Here is a 19,023-nt window from a genome sequence, read left to right on the forward strand (position 1 = left end):
AGCACAAGCTTTAGGCTTTTATTCCACCCAAGCTGCTACATCTCTGCTCAAAGAGAGCTGTAAAAAGTGCCCCAGTACCCCCCCACAGCTGTTCCATCAGCTCCCAGGGCACAACAGGGGCACTGGCCAGCACTCACCTCTCCAGCAGCCCAGGGCACCTCTCCCTGCAGGCTCTGCTCCAGGCAGGACCGTGTATGGGGTTGTGGTCCTTTAGTTTTCCAACAAATGCAAAAAAACGCCTCTTCAAAGGTATCCAGGCAGGCTTCAGCTCCAAGAACAGGAGCTCCCAAGGAGGAGCTGTCAGAGAAGCACATGGATTTTACTTTTTATATAATCTGAGGGTCAGGCAAAGCTTTGGGGATATCCCCAGGCTCAAGCCTCCATCCTCCAGCTTATCTTTACACCCCCCTCTCCTCCCAGGACTCCAGAGTCCCCCAGCCACTGACACTACAAATGATTGACCACAAGTTTCCTACCAGTCTGCTGAGGAAGGAAAACCAGGCCAGACCCAAACCCTTATTCGTGCACACCACTCCCTCCCTCTCCACATCACCCTCCAGACTGGCTTCTGCCCAAAATTATTTGTTTTGGTGCTCGAGTTTTCTTCCCTGCCATTGCACCTCCAGAAACAAGCTGTCCCTCCCAAGTCCTTGCTCATTTTTAAATGTCTGAAGTCCTTTTGGCAAGACAACCACCTCAGTTTTTCATTTGCTTGCAGCTCCCTGTCCATTCTTTACAAACACAAGAAGTGTTCAGATTGATCACATTTTGATATGGAATTCTCTTTGTTCAGTAACATGCCCAAACATGAATAAATGTGAAGGAAAAGAACTGTTTCACGTAATAATTATAGAAAATTCTCTTCCTGTTAAATCCTGTTATTTTCACAAAGACAGAGATTGTTTGGATCAAGGAAGGGAGGTCAGGTTCAGATCCTGGGGAGAGTGGTGTGTAGTGATAATAACACTTAAGATTTTTGCAGCAGTGCTTATCCAGAGATCTGAGCCCTGTCTCCAGTACATTACAACAGCAGGATATGTTATCTTGTGCAAACTCCTTCCTAAATTTCACAATAGCTGTAACAAGCAGGAATCATTAAATTAGTGTGGCTGAAAAACAGCCACAGAGATCCTTCTTTACTTTGCTTTTATTTAAATAAAGTGAAACACAAGCAGAGCTGAGGCATTAATCCTCTTCACTGTTTACCAAGTATCTATATTACTCTTAATGATACATAAATACTAAAAGTAATAATAAAAATGGGAAAACAGAAAGGAGTATCTGAACTCTCCTCCTTTAAGCAAGTTACCCAGTTGCAACCCCTACAAATGCTCAGTTGCCCTTTTACTACATCTGGTTCAAAGGCCACTAAAAATGGGATTCTTTGCACTGACATCAAAGGGCTCTGGATGGGGCTGTCTGAAACACGAGGGGAGACAAGATTAACTTCAGCTTTCTGCCTATACAACTCCAGCAAAAAGTAACAAATAATAATCAGAAGATAAGGTTTCTTGAGAACCTACTGATTTCAGCACATTTTTCCAATGTCAGCTACCACTATGAAGTTGCTTGCTTTGTGAGAGTGATGCAGAGTGTGCTACTAAACACAGAGTTTGCAGCTTAGTATGACCTTTTCTTTCAATAACACTAAAGAACATGGTGACTAAGAAGGAAGCAAGAGGGAGGGAAAAGAGATCTGAATGGTTTATAAAGCACTAGATTGGTTGTCTTTATTTAGTACCATATCTGTATTGATCAGGCTTTCCTCCTGGCCTGCTGTAAGAACAGGCACCAGTGCCAAAACTCCTGCACTGCTGCTGAAACTTTACCCTGCCTTTAAACTACAGGCTTTATTACTCGTGTAAATACATCCTAGGAACTCAGCTTTTAAAGTGGTTTCTCTCAGTAACCAACTTTATTTAAACACATCTGGAACTTCTTTGTAATTCACAACTGCTTTGTGTAGTCACCTGTATGATGAAGGTTAAATGCTGTGGAATTCCTGCTGGGGGCTCTGATTGCCCCACAGCTACAGGAGTGGATGGATAAAGCAGGGATACAAGGGGCAGAGGAGTCCTAAACAAACCCAAGATTATGTTCCTAATTGAAATGGCAGCCCAGGGTTTTCGCATATAAAATCTGGAATCTGAGCTTACTTTCCTTCACATCATCTGTTTCAGCTGCTCCACATTCCAGGACTCCTTCAGCCTTGACCTCATCCCTGAGATTATTCTCCCTCCAGTCAATTACAAGTTCTCAAATATACAATATTTATACCCGGCAATGAGGCAGATCTGCTGATTGTCTTTCTCCAGCTGCCTGGGTGGCCCTAAGAATGAGGAAGTGTCCCAGGACTGGGGAATTCCCATTGTCTGTGGAGAGGAGAGCTGGCGCTCCCAGCACTGCCAGCCTGGGCTGCACAAGGGCAGGAAGGGAACTGTTGGAATTGGGAAGATCGAAGGTATAAAGAGAAGGATTAACTCCACACGTTTTGTCCATGGCTCTCAAGATTTATGCAAAGTACCCATCCACCCCTAAAGATCTTGAAACTGGAAAAGAAAAAGGAATCTATGAAGTTAAAAAAACTTTAAAGGAAAAGCTGAAAATTACTGTGAATTAGGTCTATTGGCTTTCAATCCTGCTACCTTCAAGCCTACTATTCCTTTTTTATTATTATTAAATGAAAACATAATCATCAAACAGATTTACAGAAGTATTTTGCATCATATATGAATATTGCTGACAATGGTGTCCAGGTATCTATTATCTCTTATCCCAAATCAAAACAGAACTTGGATTTTAAAAGTTTATTTGTTGCTATTTCCTTAACCAGCTTTCTTGTTTTGAGAGTGCTGCATTTATGAAAGAAAAAGTTCTCAAGTCATTAGGTAATATATGACCTAAACAACGTGATAACCAATGTAAATGAAAATCAGGCCTACAGTACCAGGAGTATTAATTCCTCTGATGAGAGTATCTTTCTTCCTGTAGTCTATGTCTTATCTTCTTCTAAAGCTTACATGAGGTCATTTGGCCAAACCCTTGTCCTTAATTTCTGAACCATGGCAGCTGATTTAAGAATATATTTTATTACTCCTTTTATTTGCACAGCCCTGGGTGCCGATATGGTCTCCCCTGGCTCTTCAGAGATTAAAAAGGACACAGAAGAAAAAGTAGAGGAATATAGAAGACATTTTCAAACTTTCATGTAAAAAACAGAACAATACTTTTCAGGAAAATGTTAAATCAGTTCACACACAACACAATTTTTTTTTTGTCATATCTACATGTATGATACAGTTATATATTTGTCATCTCTATGATAAATTTGCATCACTTATAAAAATGAATAACAGTTGCAATAAGGAAAGTGAAGTTAATTAATCAGAATTTAGACTCATGTCATTGTTACTTATAATACCTGCAACACGTAATAACCAGTGCTTCCTACTCACTCAGCGTTCTGTTAAACAGTAACTGCACAATAAATCTTTTTCTTTCCCTGATAAGTTAGAACACAATCATAGGCATTTGTCAAAATCAATCCAACAGCAGGAGAGCATGATATCTAGAACTTCCTGATCTGAGGCAATTAATTTTTTCTAGATATATAAGAAACGGAAATAACTTCAAACCAATTCCTTTTTTTCAGAGAGGTTTTGCCACGATACTTTTCAAAACAGAGTACCCATAGAACTGTGAGACCAAACTGTAACTCTGGTGATGCTTGAGGAGCATGACTTGAACATACACAGACCCCAAACCCAGCAAAACAAGGGATACAACCATTCAGGTCACTGCTGTTCTTCATCAAGGTGAGCAAAACAAAGGGTTTAAACAAACACAGCAAAACAAAGGGTACAAACATTCACGTCATTGCTGTTCCTCATCAAGGTGAGCAAGCACTTCTTTCCCAGCTCGAGCATTAACTTCAATATAATGTTGAATTTAGTAACTTACTCCCCTCTGTATTAATTGCAAGAACATCTTGTCCTTTGCACAAAAGTGTGAAATAAAAGCAATTTAAGTTTTAATTTAAGAGGTTGTGGGCTCACTTGAGTCTATTGCCCTGCCTGGTGACCATCGTGCTTTTGTGCCCAGCTGTGAGCACGGCCCACAAAAAACCTCTCAATCTTCAGGCACTGACAAAAGGCAAGGCTTGACAAGCTGACAAAACATGACATCCTAATGAGGTTTCTTTGCAAGTGTTACTGGATAGTCCACACCAGAAGCTGGAGTCGGGGGCAGGGCTGGAGAAGAATGTGAGGTGGTAGAGAACAGATCCTCACTTGGGTAACTCCTGGGTGATCCTCCAACCAGTTTTCTACTCACAAACCGGATTTTAGTGAACATGTTAAAATTGGCATGATACATGAAAGGAATTTTGGCTACAGCTCTTATTGTTAGTACTGAAACATTCTATTTTGATTTTAAATATCCACAATGAAGTTTGCAACCTTTCCCTGTGTGCTCTCTATAACTTGTGTTTCCCATAACAGGATATACTACACATACTACTGCAAGAAAAGATATAGCCAATTACCTTAAACCCTTATCTATTATCAATTGATAGCTGATACTATGATAGAAAATGAGGCCACAGGCTGGAGTGTTCCTCTAGGCCCAGCTATCAGGTAAATATGAAATTTGTCTTAAGCATTGCACTCCAGGTGAGTTTGCCTGCAAAGAGGTGCTGATAGGTAAGTAGGGAAAAGAAAGGATAAATAAATAAATAGGTGACTTAATTTCACTCTGGGACATCAATGGCAGAATCTTTGAGGGGAAAAAAAAAAAAAAAAGCCCCAAACAAAAACTGGGCTTTTTTTTTTTTTTTTTTGGTGCGATTCCTCCTGGAATCAGACACGGAGCACCAGGAGCAGGTCATTTAACAGCGCTGAAGCCATAGCAGCACGGCGGGCTGTGCCTCCCCTGGCGCTCCCGGGAGGATGCGCCGCTCCATCCCCGCTTTGCTTTACCTGCGGGGCAGCGGGGGCGGTGCGGGGCCGTGCCCGCCCCCGGCCCGCGCCCCGGGGGAGGCCGCAGCTGCCGGCGGGTGGGAGGCGTCTGCAGCTGGAAAACAGCAGCTCCGCTCGCCGATCGGATCTGGGGGTGGGGTGGGAGGTGTGTGTGGGAAAAGCCAAGCGATGGATCTTCCCTTCTTTTGACAACGCTCTCCCCTTCAGGACTAAGCCTGCGCTGGAGGGAAATAACAGCGAGGGGGAAGCGCTGATCGCGCCCCGGTGTGGAGCTGAGCCCCGGGAGCAGCGTGTGCCCCAGCCCCAGGATATTCCCTGCCTCCAGCCTGGACTGATTCCTCCCGGGACGGCTCAGTCGCGCCTGCAGTTCACCTTTGCCTGCAGTTAACCGGCGTGCAATTTGGGTTTAATGGAGCTGGGTTTATTGTTCCTCTTTGGACTTACGATAACGTCGACTGCAGGTAACGTGAAGTTCTTTCTTTTCTTAGCCCGTTTCCACAGGCGTGCACACAAAGAAAGGCTGGCTGGGTTTTTTAGTTGCCTTTTTTTTTTTTTCCTTTTTTTTTTTTTTCTTCCTTCTTCCAAAGGGCTGTAAGCGGTGCGCTGTAAAGAGCCGGGCTCCAGAGCCATCCTTTAGAGAGGTTTAACCCGCACAGAGCGGGGCGGGTTTAGCCCGCACATAACGGTGCCGCTCCGGGGCTCTGCGGGGAGCGGGGCCGGCCCGGGGGGTGCTGCGGGCGGGGCTCGGGGTTCCCGGGAGCTGCAGGGAGCTGAGCACGGCTGTTTGCAGGGTCTGCGCTGCCCCGGCCCCGCTCCGCGCTGCCGGCGGCCGGCCCGGGGCACCGAGAGCGGGACGAGAGCGGAGCGGCGGCGGCGGGAGGCGGCAGGACGGGCAGGGCGGATGGAGGAGCGCTCCGGCCCCGCGCCCGCCGCTGCACTTGCTACACCTACAAGGACAAGGAGTGCGTGTACTACTGCCACCTGGACATCATCTGGATCAACACCCCCGAGTGAGTGCGGGAGATGGCGCGGGGGGAGCCCCGGGGGGATGCTGGAGGGGGGGTCGGGTCGGGGGAGCCCCCCGGGGCTGTCCCGGTACCTGCCCAGCCCAGGCACCCCCCGAGCATCGGGACAGGGACCGCGCTGTGCCGGGCAGGGCTGACAGGGAGGGAAAAGCGGTGATTTCCCACGGGAAATGTGTCTCTAACAACTCAGAGCAAGGATAGTGGTGTCTGTGCGTGCAGCTGTGCTGGTTCTGATACCAATGAACGTGGGAAAATACCGAGATGTTAAGATAGCGCTTGAAAAAACTCAATATTAAGATGTTACAAAAAAAAGTCTTTTACAACTCTGTGCTCTGCGGGGACACAGAAACTTTTTTTTTTTTTTTTTTTTTTTTTTTCCCCTAACCCGTAATAAAAAGAAATTTTGAAGCTGGATTGGGAGCTGTGAGCTCAGGGCGGTGGGGGTGGAGCACACGTGCAGAAAAGCTGCTCTGCTGTCTCCACTGACAGTGCTCAGTGGGGAGAAGGCAGCCGGGAGCAGGGACACTTTGCCTCCATCCTCCTTTTCCTACACCCTGTTATAGCCTGTCTTGCTGAGCAGCCAAAACAGAGTTCAGATCTGTAAAGATTCTCACAGGCTGGTGGGTCCCTGTAGCAACCCCAGTGGTCAGTTAGTTCAGTTACAAAAATAATCAGATCAAATGAACCTGAAAATAAATCACTTAAAAAAATTAAAGTTTTCCTCAGACTCTGTGATGGGAACTTGTACACATATCACCAAGTTTTCCAGTGAATACAGTCTGGGAACGTTGTAATGATTCAGACCTGCCCTTGAATCGATTGCAAAGCTTTTAATGAGATTAAGATAACAAAAAGAGTAGAAAAATAGAAAGTAGCAGTAAACTAGGTTAAGTCAAATGGGGGTTAGGGCACTCAATTTGTAAATTCACGTGTGTGTCCTGGCTAGAGGCCACGTCTGATGACGTCTTTTGAACTTCTACCAACCTGTGAGTATCATGTATTCACACAAGTCATTCAATTCTTTGAGTTCCATACCTGCACTAATCCACCCCAGGATTACTTGGGGTTATTTTAGCCAAATATTTATGACTCAGTAAATTTAAGTCAGAGCTCACCAGTGAAAATGGGGGAATGACATTCCTTTTCCCCTACGCACTGAATAAATAGACTTCTGCTAATTTTAAACACACACTCTCCTTTTTTTTTTTTAGGATATCCTGTTATAAGTCTATAGGACTTACAATTTTCATTCTAGCACCAAAATTATTTAGTGTGCATTCACTCAGTGATGTGGAGAGTTTTCCTACATGAAAGTTTTGTGCCAATATCACTAAAGAAAGCACAAAAAATTAGAAAATAAAGCATATAACATTTTCATGATCCCTGTAGAATTGGCAATGAAGTCTGTATAACAATCCAAATATTTAACACTTGGGGTTCTAATTCTTTGCTTCTTAACTGAAGTCAGTTGTACATAAAATAGCAGCAAATCTCTTAGATATGGAAAGTCTACCCCACTGGGGATAAGTTAACCTGAAGTGATTTCATATGAGGACTAGGAAAGTCTCTTTATATAATTTTTACGCCATGTGACGGGACGTTTCTGTGCAAACCATGGAATGAATACATTCAATTTCAATATTAATTATTCACACAGAATAATACATTTTTAGCTCCAAGGCTGTGAATTTGTATAACCCATGAACACTGTTGGAACTGGGTGAATTGGGGTGCTGGGAGCTCTCTGAGGTTGACAGAGAGTGGGTGGATGATGGTGAAATTAGTCTGGAATTAGTCCAGCAGGGACTGAATTTCCTGGACTTGTTTGAACTGGGCAGCTTTGCTGTCCTGCTCCATGGACAGGTGACAGGGGTACAAAACTCTCGCTGAAACAGCACAGTTGTGACTTTCAAAAATCCCAGGAGTCTTCCTAGGAATGCTCCCAGGGCAGAGGTAAACATTAAATTAAGTGTATTGGATATTTTGAACAATTTAAGTGCAACAGGAGCAGGATTTAAGATTCCTAGTGCCATGAACAGGCACTAATTCTGCTCTGGTCATTGATTTGGAATAATACCTCAGGGAGTCAAGGGTTCTGGATGTGAATGAGGGGAACCAGGCCTGCTTGGGCAATTTAATATCCTGAGCAAGTTACACTACCTCTTTGAAATGGAAGTAAGCCCTGGATGTGTACAGACTGGCTGTTCATAAAAGGGGCTTTTACGTTGCTCTTGTACACATGTTGTGGAAAGTTTTTATATTTACTAAAAAATTGGCTCCAATGCAACTTGGAGGATCATACACACTAGTGAGAGGCCAGAAAGTTGATTTAAAGTTTGGAGAAGTTTTCCTGACATCTGTTGATTCTGGTATTTTTCTTGCTTATTTACTTTTCTTCCCCCTACATCAAACCCTACAATTGCTTCTTATATTTTTCTTTCTATCTCCCTCCCCCTGCTCCCCCCTATTTATTTCACTTTATCACTTTTTATTCCCCACAAAAATTCCTCAGTACTTTCTGTTTCCAGGCTACTCTTCCCTCTATACTTTACAGACAAGCTTTAATTTCTCCTCTGATTTCTTCTGCTTTTCCCAACAGGAGCTGTTAAGCATTGTTGTAACATATTCAAAACAAATCTTGGTCATGGCCTCTCCTCCTTTTCTGGAAAAGCAGTTAAAAGTTTTTATTGAAGCTGTTGGAGGCAGAGTGACAATAGAAGGTCTATTTCTATCCCTGCTGAGAAACCACTTAGATCAGCAGGGTGACAGTTGTAGAAAAGGCCAAAATTGCAGAATGTGGAGCCTCTGACTCCCTGCAGCTTTTGCCAATTTAATGAGAAATTATCTCTGCACATGTTTTGAGTATTGCTTTATGCTTGACTATGAACTGCTGCTGTTAGTCCTGACCACGAAGAGCATCAGTGTTGTTTTGATATAGTGAGTCTTCCATTCTGGGAACAGTGGGAAAGTGGAAGAGAAGATGACCTAAAGAAAGGCAGGTAAGTCAGAAGAGAATAATGCAATTATGTGGTGTAGACAAACGTTGCATAACAAAGGTAATTAAAAGCTGGAAAACTGTTCTCACTGATAAGATTGATTAGCCAGGATTAGTTTGCAATGTAATTTTTTTTTTTAATCAAGTGATTAGTTATGCTTATCTTGATCTATAGCTACAGACACATTTTTAAGAATGAATTGTCTTTTAAACAGTACCCACTGATTTCATACAGACACAGCTTGATGCTTAATTTTGTGAGTTTAAGAAGATAATATAGGAAAGAGAAGAAAATATAGGCAAGACTCCTTTTAGATCTGCAGTTTTTCAGAGGGGTCCTATATTTCAGTGTGAACTGAGGTTGTGCATCCAACAGCAATAATAACAGTTATTTAATAACAGTTCATTCAGTTAGTAACAATAATGTTGCTGCATGAAGCTTTATCGATGCTCAGAATGATGAGTGATAGATTAAAGGGTGACAACTCCTAAGAAAGTGTTACTATCATGAGGGCACAGATACTCAAGTGGTCTTCAATTCTAAAATAAAAGTGTAATGAGAATCTGTGGCAATAATCCAGATATTTCCAATGGAGAATTCCTCACTCAAACTAAGCACAAAAAATAAGAACATTTATTTTGAAGGGTCTGAAACAAGGCAAAAGTGATTTGGGTTTTTTTTTTCCTAAATGACATGTAATTTTGGTATTTGTTATTATGTTCAAAAGAGGAGTAACTGAGTGAAATTCTGTGACCACACTGTAAAGACCAGTTACATGATGATCTAAGACTTCTGTCTGCCAATTGCATGAACTTCTGAATCAGGAAAATTGGACAGACAAAATGAGAGGCAGATTTTCATGTAACACTGTGTTGCTGCTCTGATCCTCTGAACAATTAACACATGTTCTGTTTCCTCTGGGGTAGGGCAAGGACATGGACTTGTGTCTGTCTCTGGTGAGTGTCCCATGCTGTGTGAGCACATGGGGCACTGGAAGGATCTGATGCTTTGTCACTGAAAGAAATTTGTTTCTGTGACTCGTGCAAGTCAGATAACCCTTAGCAACAAGTTGGCTCCAGGCAGTTCCCAACAGAAATGTGTTTTCCTGACCTCAGGTGACCACTGGCTGAGGAGAGAAAGGCTTTTCAGACACTTGTGGTCGTTGCTGTAAGTGATGATGGATGGGTCTGTCAGGAACTAAACAGCCTGAGCAGATCCCACCTGCACCCAGCTCTCCAGCAAATCCGAGTTAATGATCTTTGCTCATTACTGACTTAGGTTATCATGAGAAAGTCATCTCGGATGACTCACATGACAGATTGGAAACAATCTGTGGCCTACCAGCACTTCACTCACAGTTTTGCTCACACACAGATGATGTCTTGGGATGCTGTTGCAAAAGATAAGAATTAATACAACCCAGTGGTTACTCTGCTCTAACTGCTCATTCTGCTGGCCAACTTTTCCTTCAGAACAGCTTTTTTTCTGCATCCTTTTGGTGATTGAATTTTGTTGAATACAAACCCACATAACAAAAATTTAAGATGCTTTTAAGCCTTATGGACATTAAGTGATGCTCTAAATTATTATCATTACCCAATTCTGGATAATGATATTCATCATTAAATAAGTATGGGTGACATCCTGTATTTTACTGGAAATAAAAAGTACTCAGCTAAAGATCTCTTGTTCAGCAAAACAATTAAGCAGGTGGTTATAAACTCTAGATCAGATTGAAAATCCTGCCAGCCAAAGGCATGATGATAAAACAGTGGCTGCCAGCCAGGAAGCTCAAATAAGGAAGCTGATGTGTCAGCTGAACAGTGCACATGGTTAACCATCAGAACCAAGTGCCAAAACTGAAATGATGAATCTTTATTGAATTGATTTTATTTTTCTGAATGAAGCTCACCCTGATTTTGCAATCTTTTCTATCCACATGTTCACATGGAATCTGTTTGTCTTGCAAAATCTTCATGGGAAAGGAAGAATATTTCAGATAGATGTACTGAACATAGTAACAGGCTCCTGCTGTAATTGCTTTATTTTATTGTGGACAAACTGATTTGATTTTAGGTCTCTCTATTCAAAGAGATATTCTTACATATTTAAAACATGTACTGACGTCTCACTTTCAGTGTCTCGCTGTCTGAAGTGTGTATAGCTTGCATGCCTTCCTCAGTCTAAAAGTGGAATATCTCTGAGCTCACTGACAGTGCTGCCAGGATCGATGTTTCACAGCAGTCTCAGAAAGACTTGAAATGATTTGGCTCTGCAGTTACAATCCCAAGTCCCTGCAGGAGCTGGCCCTGGGAAGATGAGGTCAGGGATGAGACACGCTGATAGCCAGGGCTTTGAAATTTCACTACTGCTGCTCCTGCTGGTCTAATTCTAAGAATAAACACTCTGGAGGGCTGTCAAACCACAGTCACTTTCACCAGTCTTACATTTTAGCACCATGTGTTTATTTTCCCCTGGGTTTTTGTTTTATTTGTTTTTAAACCAGCGGTGGGTTTTGAACTGTACAGGCTGTAGAGAGAGGTAGGAAGATGCATTAGTGTGTTCCTGTGGTGGCTTCTGAAGCAGCAATAAGTACTTGGAATTTTAGTTTGAAAAAAATCTTAATCTGATTCCTTTTGTCCATATTTCCCAGCTGCTTTGCCTTTTGGGCTTTATCTCGGTGGTTTTGTGCCACTGGTAAGTGGTAAGAACCACTTATTATTAATACTGACTGCCAGTCAGAGGGGGAAAAGGAATGGTGGGTGTTTGGGCCTGACAGACAGAAGATGCTGCTCCAAATTTTACTTATTTCTTTAAATTAAAGATCATATAGCTTGTACCAGGACTGGGAGCAGATTGGGATTGGTAAGAGGCGCTGAGGGAAATGCTGAGGGAGGTATTTCTGTGAAACACTAGCTCAGTTTATATGGTCAGGTGAGCTCTCTCCAGCCTCTCTGGGGATTTGGGGTGTTAATGGACACCCCCAGGCTTGCCTCATACTGTTTACCTCAATAAATATACCCCAGCTTTTTACTCCACAACTCAGATATTGTTCTGACCATATTTGAGAAACAAAACCTGTAACATCCCTTTGACAGCCACAGGAGGAGGATGGAGAGTGATAAAAAACCCTCCAGATTCTCACTTGGGTACCAAGAAGCCCCAGGGGGAGGAAAATCAAAGAACTCAGGTGGTCAGTGAACCTGAGTGATGAAGCAGATCTGTGCAATCCTTGACTTATTACCTAAGTTAGCTGTAACTAATGAACTAAAACTAATTGGCATACTTGCAAATTAGCAAGTATTAATTAAAGGATAAGAGAGCAAGGTCGTGGAGGTGCATCTCTTTGGATAATGGGAGCTCGTTGGGTATCTAAGAGCAATGAGCACTACGAAATTGATGTGGGAAAGAAAGGTGTGGCTCTAAAGGATAAAAGTTGTTTCAACTGAAAATAACTTTAACTTCAAAAAGCTACCCAGAAAAAGTGCAGCTGCTGAGAATGTGGACAGGATGACCAAAGCAACGAGTCAGGGATCTTTTGGAGATGTTTTACTCCTTAAATAATGATAAAGATGGGTTAATATGGGAGGTACCTCTGTTGTGAACTCCTAAAAGCCACGCCTGTTACAGGAAGAGCTGGAGCCAACTTCCAGAGCAGCCAAAGATCTCTTCATCTGTAAAGCTACTGCAGTGCCTTTATATTAAAAGATACACAGAAATATCTGTTATTTCCCCCAAGCATCGTCCTTCATTCTGGGGACATTTTGTCTCACTTGGAGGATGGCAAATTTTGCTTCCTTTCTGTGTTCTTTGCTCTCAGTGATCCTTACAGGGATCCCATACATTTTGGGATTATTTGAAAATGCTGGAGACTGTTGGGAGCCTTGCTGGCCTGGATGTGGGCCAGAAAATATATTGCTGAATCCTGAAATCACAGCATCTAAGATGATTGCTGCAACCCCCTCATCCCTTTGTTTTGGCTGAAACTCTCCAGTGCCCTGGAGGTATCTACCGTGTTTAAGTGGCTGGGAAAGTAGAAAATAATAGCAGCTCATAGATCAATTATAACATAGCATGAGAAACTCATCCACATGTTATAAAAATTAAAATAAACCAATTGGATTTGTCTGCCTGAATTCTGAACGTTAACTGCAAATGGGGGACAGCAGGACTCAAACAAATCCTACTTCCAAATTTAACCTGAAGGTATTAATCCTTCAACAGGCAGTTTTCTTCTGTGGAAAATTTTCACTGTTTCAGAATGGCCATTCAGTGAAAAAAAAAACCACTTGGTACTAATTACTTGGTACTTCTTGTCCTTTTTTCAACAAACAAATGCCTATTTCTGTTAATTGAATGGCAGAACCTTGCTCTAAGAGCTAGCTGGCTCTGAGGGGGAGAGCTTTTCTGGACACAAAGTACACAAATAATCTAGATTATTTCAGCCTCTGATATCCAATCTGACATGAACACACTGTGCTTCGATTAGTTCTGTGCTGCTCTGTTATACATGAGATTATCTTCAGTTAATTATCTGTTCCACTGACTAATCACAATTTCAACACATGGAATAATTCCAAGTACTGGAGAGTTGTACTAGTTTTGTGGTGTTTTTTTTTTTTTTTTTTTTTTTTTTTTTTTTTTTTTAAACATACAGAGTAAAGAACAAATAGTTTGTACTGAAGAAGCAACTATTTCCTTAAACTCAGACCTTCTCTCTGTCAGAAAATGTTTAAGAACTGAGCATGCAGACCTTTACACACTCACTGGCTGGCTGGAGTAGTCACAGTGAACCTCCCAAAAGAGTGTTCCTCAGTAATTCCTCAGAAATCACAGATTTGGATGTTGCCAATCAAATGCCAGTTCAAAGTAGTACCTTGGAAAGGCTGATTCAGAAATGTCTAGTTTTGCTTATTCCCCACTCGGTAGAGAAGAAGGGCATAAAGGACTCAGAGCACACCTTAGCTGTAGATGTATCTTAAACTCGTATTTGTTTACTTCAGGAGAATTTTATTCTCCTAAAGGAAGAAATGCTGCATACTGAGTTAAAGGTCAGGAATTCAAATTTTCTTGTGAAATGTAAACCTTAAAAAAAAAAAAAAAAAAAAAAAAAAAAAAAAAAAAAAAAAAAAGAGAATTAATTAAAAACCTGTGGATGCTGCAGAGAAATTTCCAAAAAATTAGTAAATGGCTTAGCCAGTACTTTGGCCAGGGACTGGATCATGATCTCAAGGAATACAGTGGAAGGAACTGTAGGTCAGGATCCCCCCAATTCTGCCCTACCCAGCTGATCCTTATCTGCACTGAAAAGTGCCCTGTATATATTCAATTCATCAACTCTTCATGATTATTGTTGAAAAGACTTTAGGTTGCTTTGGAAGTGTATCAGGTTTGGGTTCAAATTTTTGGATTAGAAACCAAAACCAGGCATATTTGGATTATTATTGTATTTCTGTCTCTGGTTGGGAAATCTGCACATTACCTTACACAAAAAACTTCATTTGAACATTCTGGTTAAAAGCCTGTGAAGCTTGAAACACTTGAAAATGTCATTGCATTGGCACATGTTTCTGGTCCACTGAGAATGAAGGAGACTTGAATACATTTTCTAAGCTATGAAGCAAAATGTACTTCATTAGAAAGATCACAAGCAGTATCTAAAAAATACCAATTTCCTCCTTTGCTTAAGGCTGTGATTCATGGCTCTTATCACTTGTAATTATAATTATATTCTCCACTCCTCCCTGCTTGCTGGAATTTACTGTCTCTTAGGAAAGGCAGCAGATTGGTAATGGGCCCCTTCCTCAATCACTGTAGTTCACACATTGATGGATTAAGGTAAAATTGAAAGTTGATGACAATTCTGGTTGGTTCATTAATTTGCCAATTGCAGCAATTAAGAATAAAACTCATGCCCTTCTTTCTCTCTGGCTATTCAGGCAGAGCCTCTGACTCAGGGCAAGCTGTGGCTCAGTCCCACAGAGCTTTTGGTTTAGAGAATTAAGAGTGAAAAAGCCCAGTATCGTATTTGGAAAGAGTGAACTCTTGAACAAGGAACCACTTTAAATGAAAATAACATATTGCACTGTTTTATGTCTCATTAGCATAATGTAGGATGACATCTGCAAAAGCTGCAAGAAGCTTCTTTGTGCCCTGGCAAACTGTCATTAAACAGGGCTCTCACATTTGTCTAAAACACACAAAATTAATCTTCCCATTTCAGTCCCGGAGCAGGAAGTTGAATAACAGGATTTTACCAGACAGTTTTCATAGAGGATTTGCCACTGTTAAAAATAAAGGAAATTTCCCCCGCTCCTGCCTCTGAATAGCAGCTCTTACTTCATAAAAAAAACATGAATATGTAAAAAAATACAGCCATGGAGCAATTATTTATGTCTGAAATTCCCTACATTAGCCATTCCACATTCATTATTGTAAAGCAGATGTCAGTATAGAATTATTAATACTCCTGAATTACAAAATGGGATGTGCTCCTAATCCTAAGGACAACAAAAGGCTTTTAAAATGATGGTTTGAGAAGGGAGGCCAAAATCAAGTCCTAAAGTCTTTTAAGACAAATATGGGTATTCTTGGTCTCTCCCTGTGTTCTGGCATAGGAGTAAAGTGGTGAAAATAAGAAACATTTTCTGCATGGAGGCAGACCAGGATCTGCTGGAGAAAAACCATCCCCTGGGCTCTGAACACAGAAGTATCTTGTGATTTTCTCTCTCTCTCAGGATGAGTTTATGATCAACCTGACTCTGACAGGTCCAGGCTGTGAAAGACAAGGTGCACTGTTACAAATGTACTACAAGTGCAGAGGCTTGAAGAAATGATTTGCATCAACTGTACTGATGCTGCATTAAAAATTATTGTAGAGATTAGGAAAACAATGTTTCTGAACCTTTCAGCCCACCATGTGTGTGGGAAAATGGAAAATTTGCAGCTTTCCCATTAGCAGCCTAATGATGTTTTTATGAAAGCAAATGAAAGAAGCAGAGCTATGTGAAGGTAGTGGTTCCAGACTCATTATTCAGGCTTTGTTCTGTAACCTTTCTGTAACCTTTCTAGATTGACTCTGACTTCCTCTTCCCTGCCTTTTTTTTTTTTTTTTTTTTTTTTTTTTTTTTTTTTTTTTTTTTTTCTTCACTCCTCCCCTCCTCTTTTCTTGCTTTTGAACATGAAATTCTCTCCAGATTTTAGTGTTTGTGGATTTGTGGCTTGCTTAGCCCACCCCTCAAGTGCTCAGGAACTTTTATGAGTCTCCAGAAGTTTCATGGGCAGTACAGATGCTGTTGATTGAGATTCTCTAACAGCTTGGAGGAGAGTAATTTCTGACATCAATCCAAACTATCCAACTCTTTTTGGGGATGTTAGCAGGCAGTGATGAACCATGTCCTTTTCTGATAATAATATTGACTATAACCCATTAAAGAGCCAATCAGGGAAATAAGGAGAGGTACCTCCTACTCTTTCTTGGTGTGCTGCAGCACAGAATGGGATCTCTCACAGAAAGGTAGAACCATACAAGGAGGATTATCTGGGAGTTTCTTGCATTTGTAACTCCAGAGGTCGTGTTCCAAACATGATGCAGTAAATTAATCCTGCTGAGAGTTTCCTCAGTTTCTCAGTGATAAAATTAATGGCAAATCAGGCTCAGAACCATGAGCTATGTGACAACTACACAATGTTACTGATCTGGTGAAATCAGCACTGCTCCTCTGTCACTTCAGGCCAGCCAAGGCACTGAATGTAACAGATTTTGTGCATTGGGTGGGGAAACCAACACAACACAGGAATAAGGAGTAAAATAAACAATAACCTGGGGATGTATTTGCATCATCTCTTAGGTATTCAAAAATATTTTTGATAGTGTAGCTGCCATTTAATCCTTCCAGTAGAGCTGACTGTCTGCTTATTTATAACTTGGTGAAAGCCTGAGTTGGTGGAGCAGAAGTTGTGATCAGGTACAGGGAGAATTTACATGAGCACAGGGTTTGATTTTTCTGCCACAATTTATTGCTTTCCATCAACAGATCTCTTCACTAAAATAGAAAAGAAATGGAACATAATTTTAATTGATTCCTAAAATACACAATACATGTGATTCTCACAACAGGAGGACTGTTCCATATGGACTGTCTAACTACAGAGGCAGCTTTAGAGGCAAAAGGTCTACAGGGCAGACCCAAAGTACTTCCCAGCCCTCATCCCGATGTTCCTGTTCGGATGCTCGTGACAAGCAGTGTTTGCAGTTTTGCAGAAGAATGCAGGACAGAAGGAGGTGAGTGTCCTTCCCTTCCACTGCAGCCTGGCCCACATGATGAGGCCATTTCATGGGGATAAATGAATCAAGTTGCATTTATCAAGTGGAACTGATTAAAAGATATTGATTTTAAATGGAACTCCCCTGTGCAGTTGTGGTGGGTGAACCCTGGCCAGCAGCCAGGCACTTACACTGATGCTTGTTCACTTCCCCTTCAGTGGGATGGGGGAGTGATCAGGAAGAAAAAAGCAAGGAAACTGTGTCACATCAGAGTTTAATAAGTGAAGGAAAGAGGCCAAAGCCAGCCAGTACTGCTTGGAATTTTCTTTTTTCTGTTTCTTTTTGTGATGTGGTGCTTTTGAAATAGCAGCTCTGTCCAGTTAGGGGCATGCTGAACATTGAACTCTTCTAGAATGTTTTATACAGTCTAACAAAGAGCATGAAATTGTAATTTCATCTGTGGTGTCATTGATGAGAACACAGTGACAAGTTTAGGCAATCTCTATTCTACAGAAATCATGGATCAATGAGAAAGACAGAGGAGAAAGACCAATGCAGGGAAGAGGAACACAATTTCATTCAGTAGCACAGAGAGTCTGGAGGATTCTGAACAATCAGGTATGTTACAAATACTTAATGCTCAAAAGAAATATCCATTTTCCTTAAATGTTCTTTGTACTTACAGAACCCTTAATTCTTCCAACTGAATATTATCACTCCTTCCTAAATAAGGACAGAATTTGGCCCATGAGTTGTTTGGGGTGTTTTGGTTTTTTTCTAATTTAATTTTTGAAATAAACTTTACTGTACACAGCACTACTACAACCTTTCTTGTGCTGATGTAACTCCTTCAAAAGTTGGATTATTTGGCTGTAAGCCAATACATATTTTGGCTTTTTTTTTTAGGACAAGGACTGTTCCTGTCTATCATGTTTCTCCTTGTTTAGCACTGCAGCAAATTAAGCTACAGGTCCCAGTGCAGTGCTCCTGTAAAAGTTGAAGTGTTAAGGTAAAGAAAAGTTTTGTGGAAGAAGTGTCTGGAGAGAAAAGTAAATCTGCTTTTGATGTCAGGTGTAAGAGGCTGTGACCCAGTAGCCAGTTTCAAATATTGTCACTTCTAAAAAAGTCACACCAATACCCCAAATTTTTTTGCTGTGAAGGGAAGCACTTGGATTAGAAGTCCCCAAGCTAAATTTATTGCTGTGATTATTTGAGCAGAGCTAATTTGAGAACTGTGTAGAGCTCTCAAATGTGTACACATAACCAAGGAGGGCAACCACAATTATCTCAGGTAACAGGGACTTGGTGCTGAATACTCAACAGTTTGGCTGCATTTGTTTGTTTGTTTGTTTGTTTCTTTTAAAGCTTTAACATTTATTTGCTGGAGCTCAGAAACAAGAACTTAAACTACAACTCTCCCTTGAGATGGACAAACTTGATGCTTCAGTGTGATGCCAGTGGAGAATTCAGCAGTAGGCAACACTTCCACTTCAGCAGTGCCACTCTGAGGCCATGGGAACCTGTATGAAGAAGCTTTTCTCCCCTCGAGAGAGTCTCAGAAAAGGATAATCTTTATCATGTAACCTGGCAGGGAATGTATCACTATTGAGGAAAACTTCAAAGGCAGACCCAAACTTCAGCAATGCAAAGCTTCAGGAAACGTTTTTCTCTGTGATTTAAACAAGTACAATAGAAACTGCTCCACTCACTGCTTGCTCTGTGTCTGAAGGATCCATCCACAGCTCTCTGCAGGCAGCTGC

General features: G+C 41.5%; 1 protein-coding gene across 1 annotated transcript; it reads left to right on the forward strand.

Annotated features, from left to right (window-relative positions):
* The first annotated feature begins 4,886 nt into the window (after positions 1-4,886).
* On the forward strand, positions 4,887-18,741 carry EDN3 (endothelin 3). Its single transcript, XM_083872965.1, has 5 exons — positions 4,887-5,437; positions 5,767-5,986; positions 17,117-17,281; positions 17,777-17,881; positions 18,629-18,741. The coding sequence occupies exons 1-4, from the start codon at positions 5,386-5,388 to the stop codon at positions 17,847-17,849; spliced, it is 510 nt and encodes a 169-aa protein (XP_083729091.1). The 5' UTR covers positions 4,887-5,385; the 3' UTR covers positions 17,850-17,881; positions 18,629-18,741.
* Positions 18,742-19,023: the final 282 nt, after the last annotated feature.

Source organism: Zosterops lateralis (assembly GCF_965231275.1).
Source record: "Zosterops lateralis genome assembly, chromosome: 16".
Lineage (NCBI taxonomy): Eukaryota > Metazoa > Chordata > Aves > Passeriformes > Zosteropidae > Zosterops > Zosterops lateralis.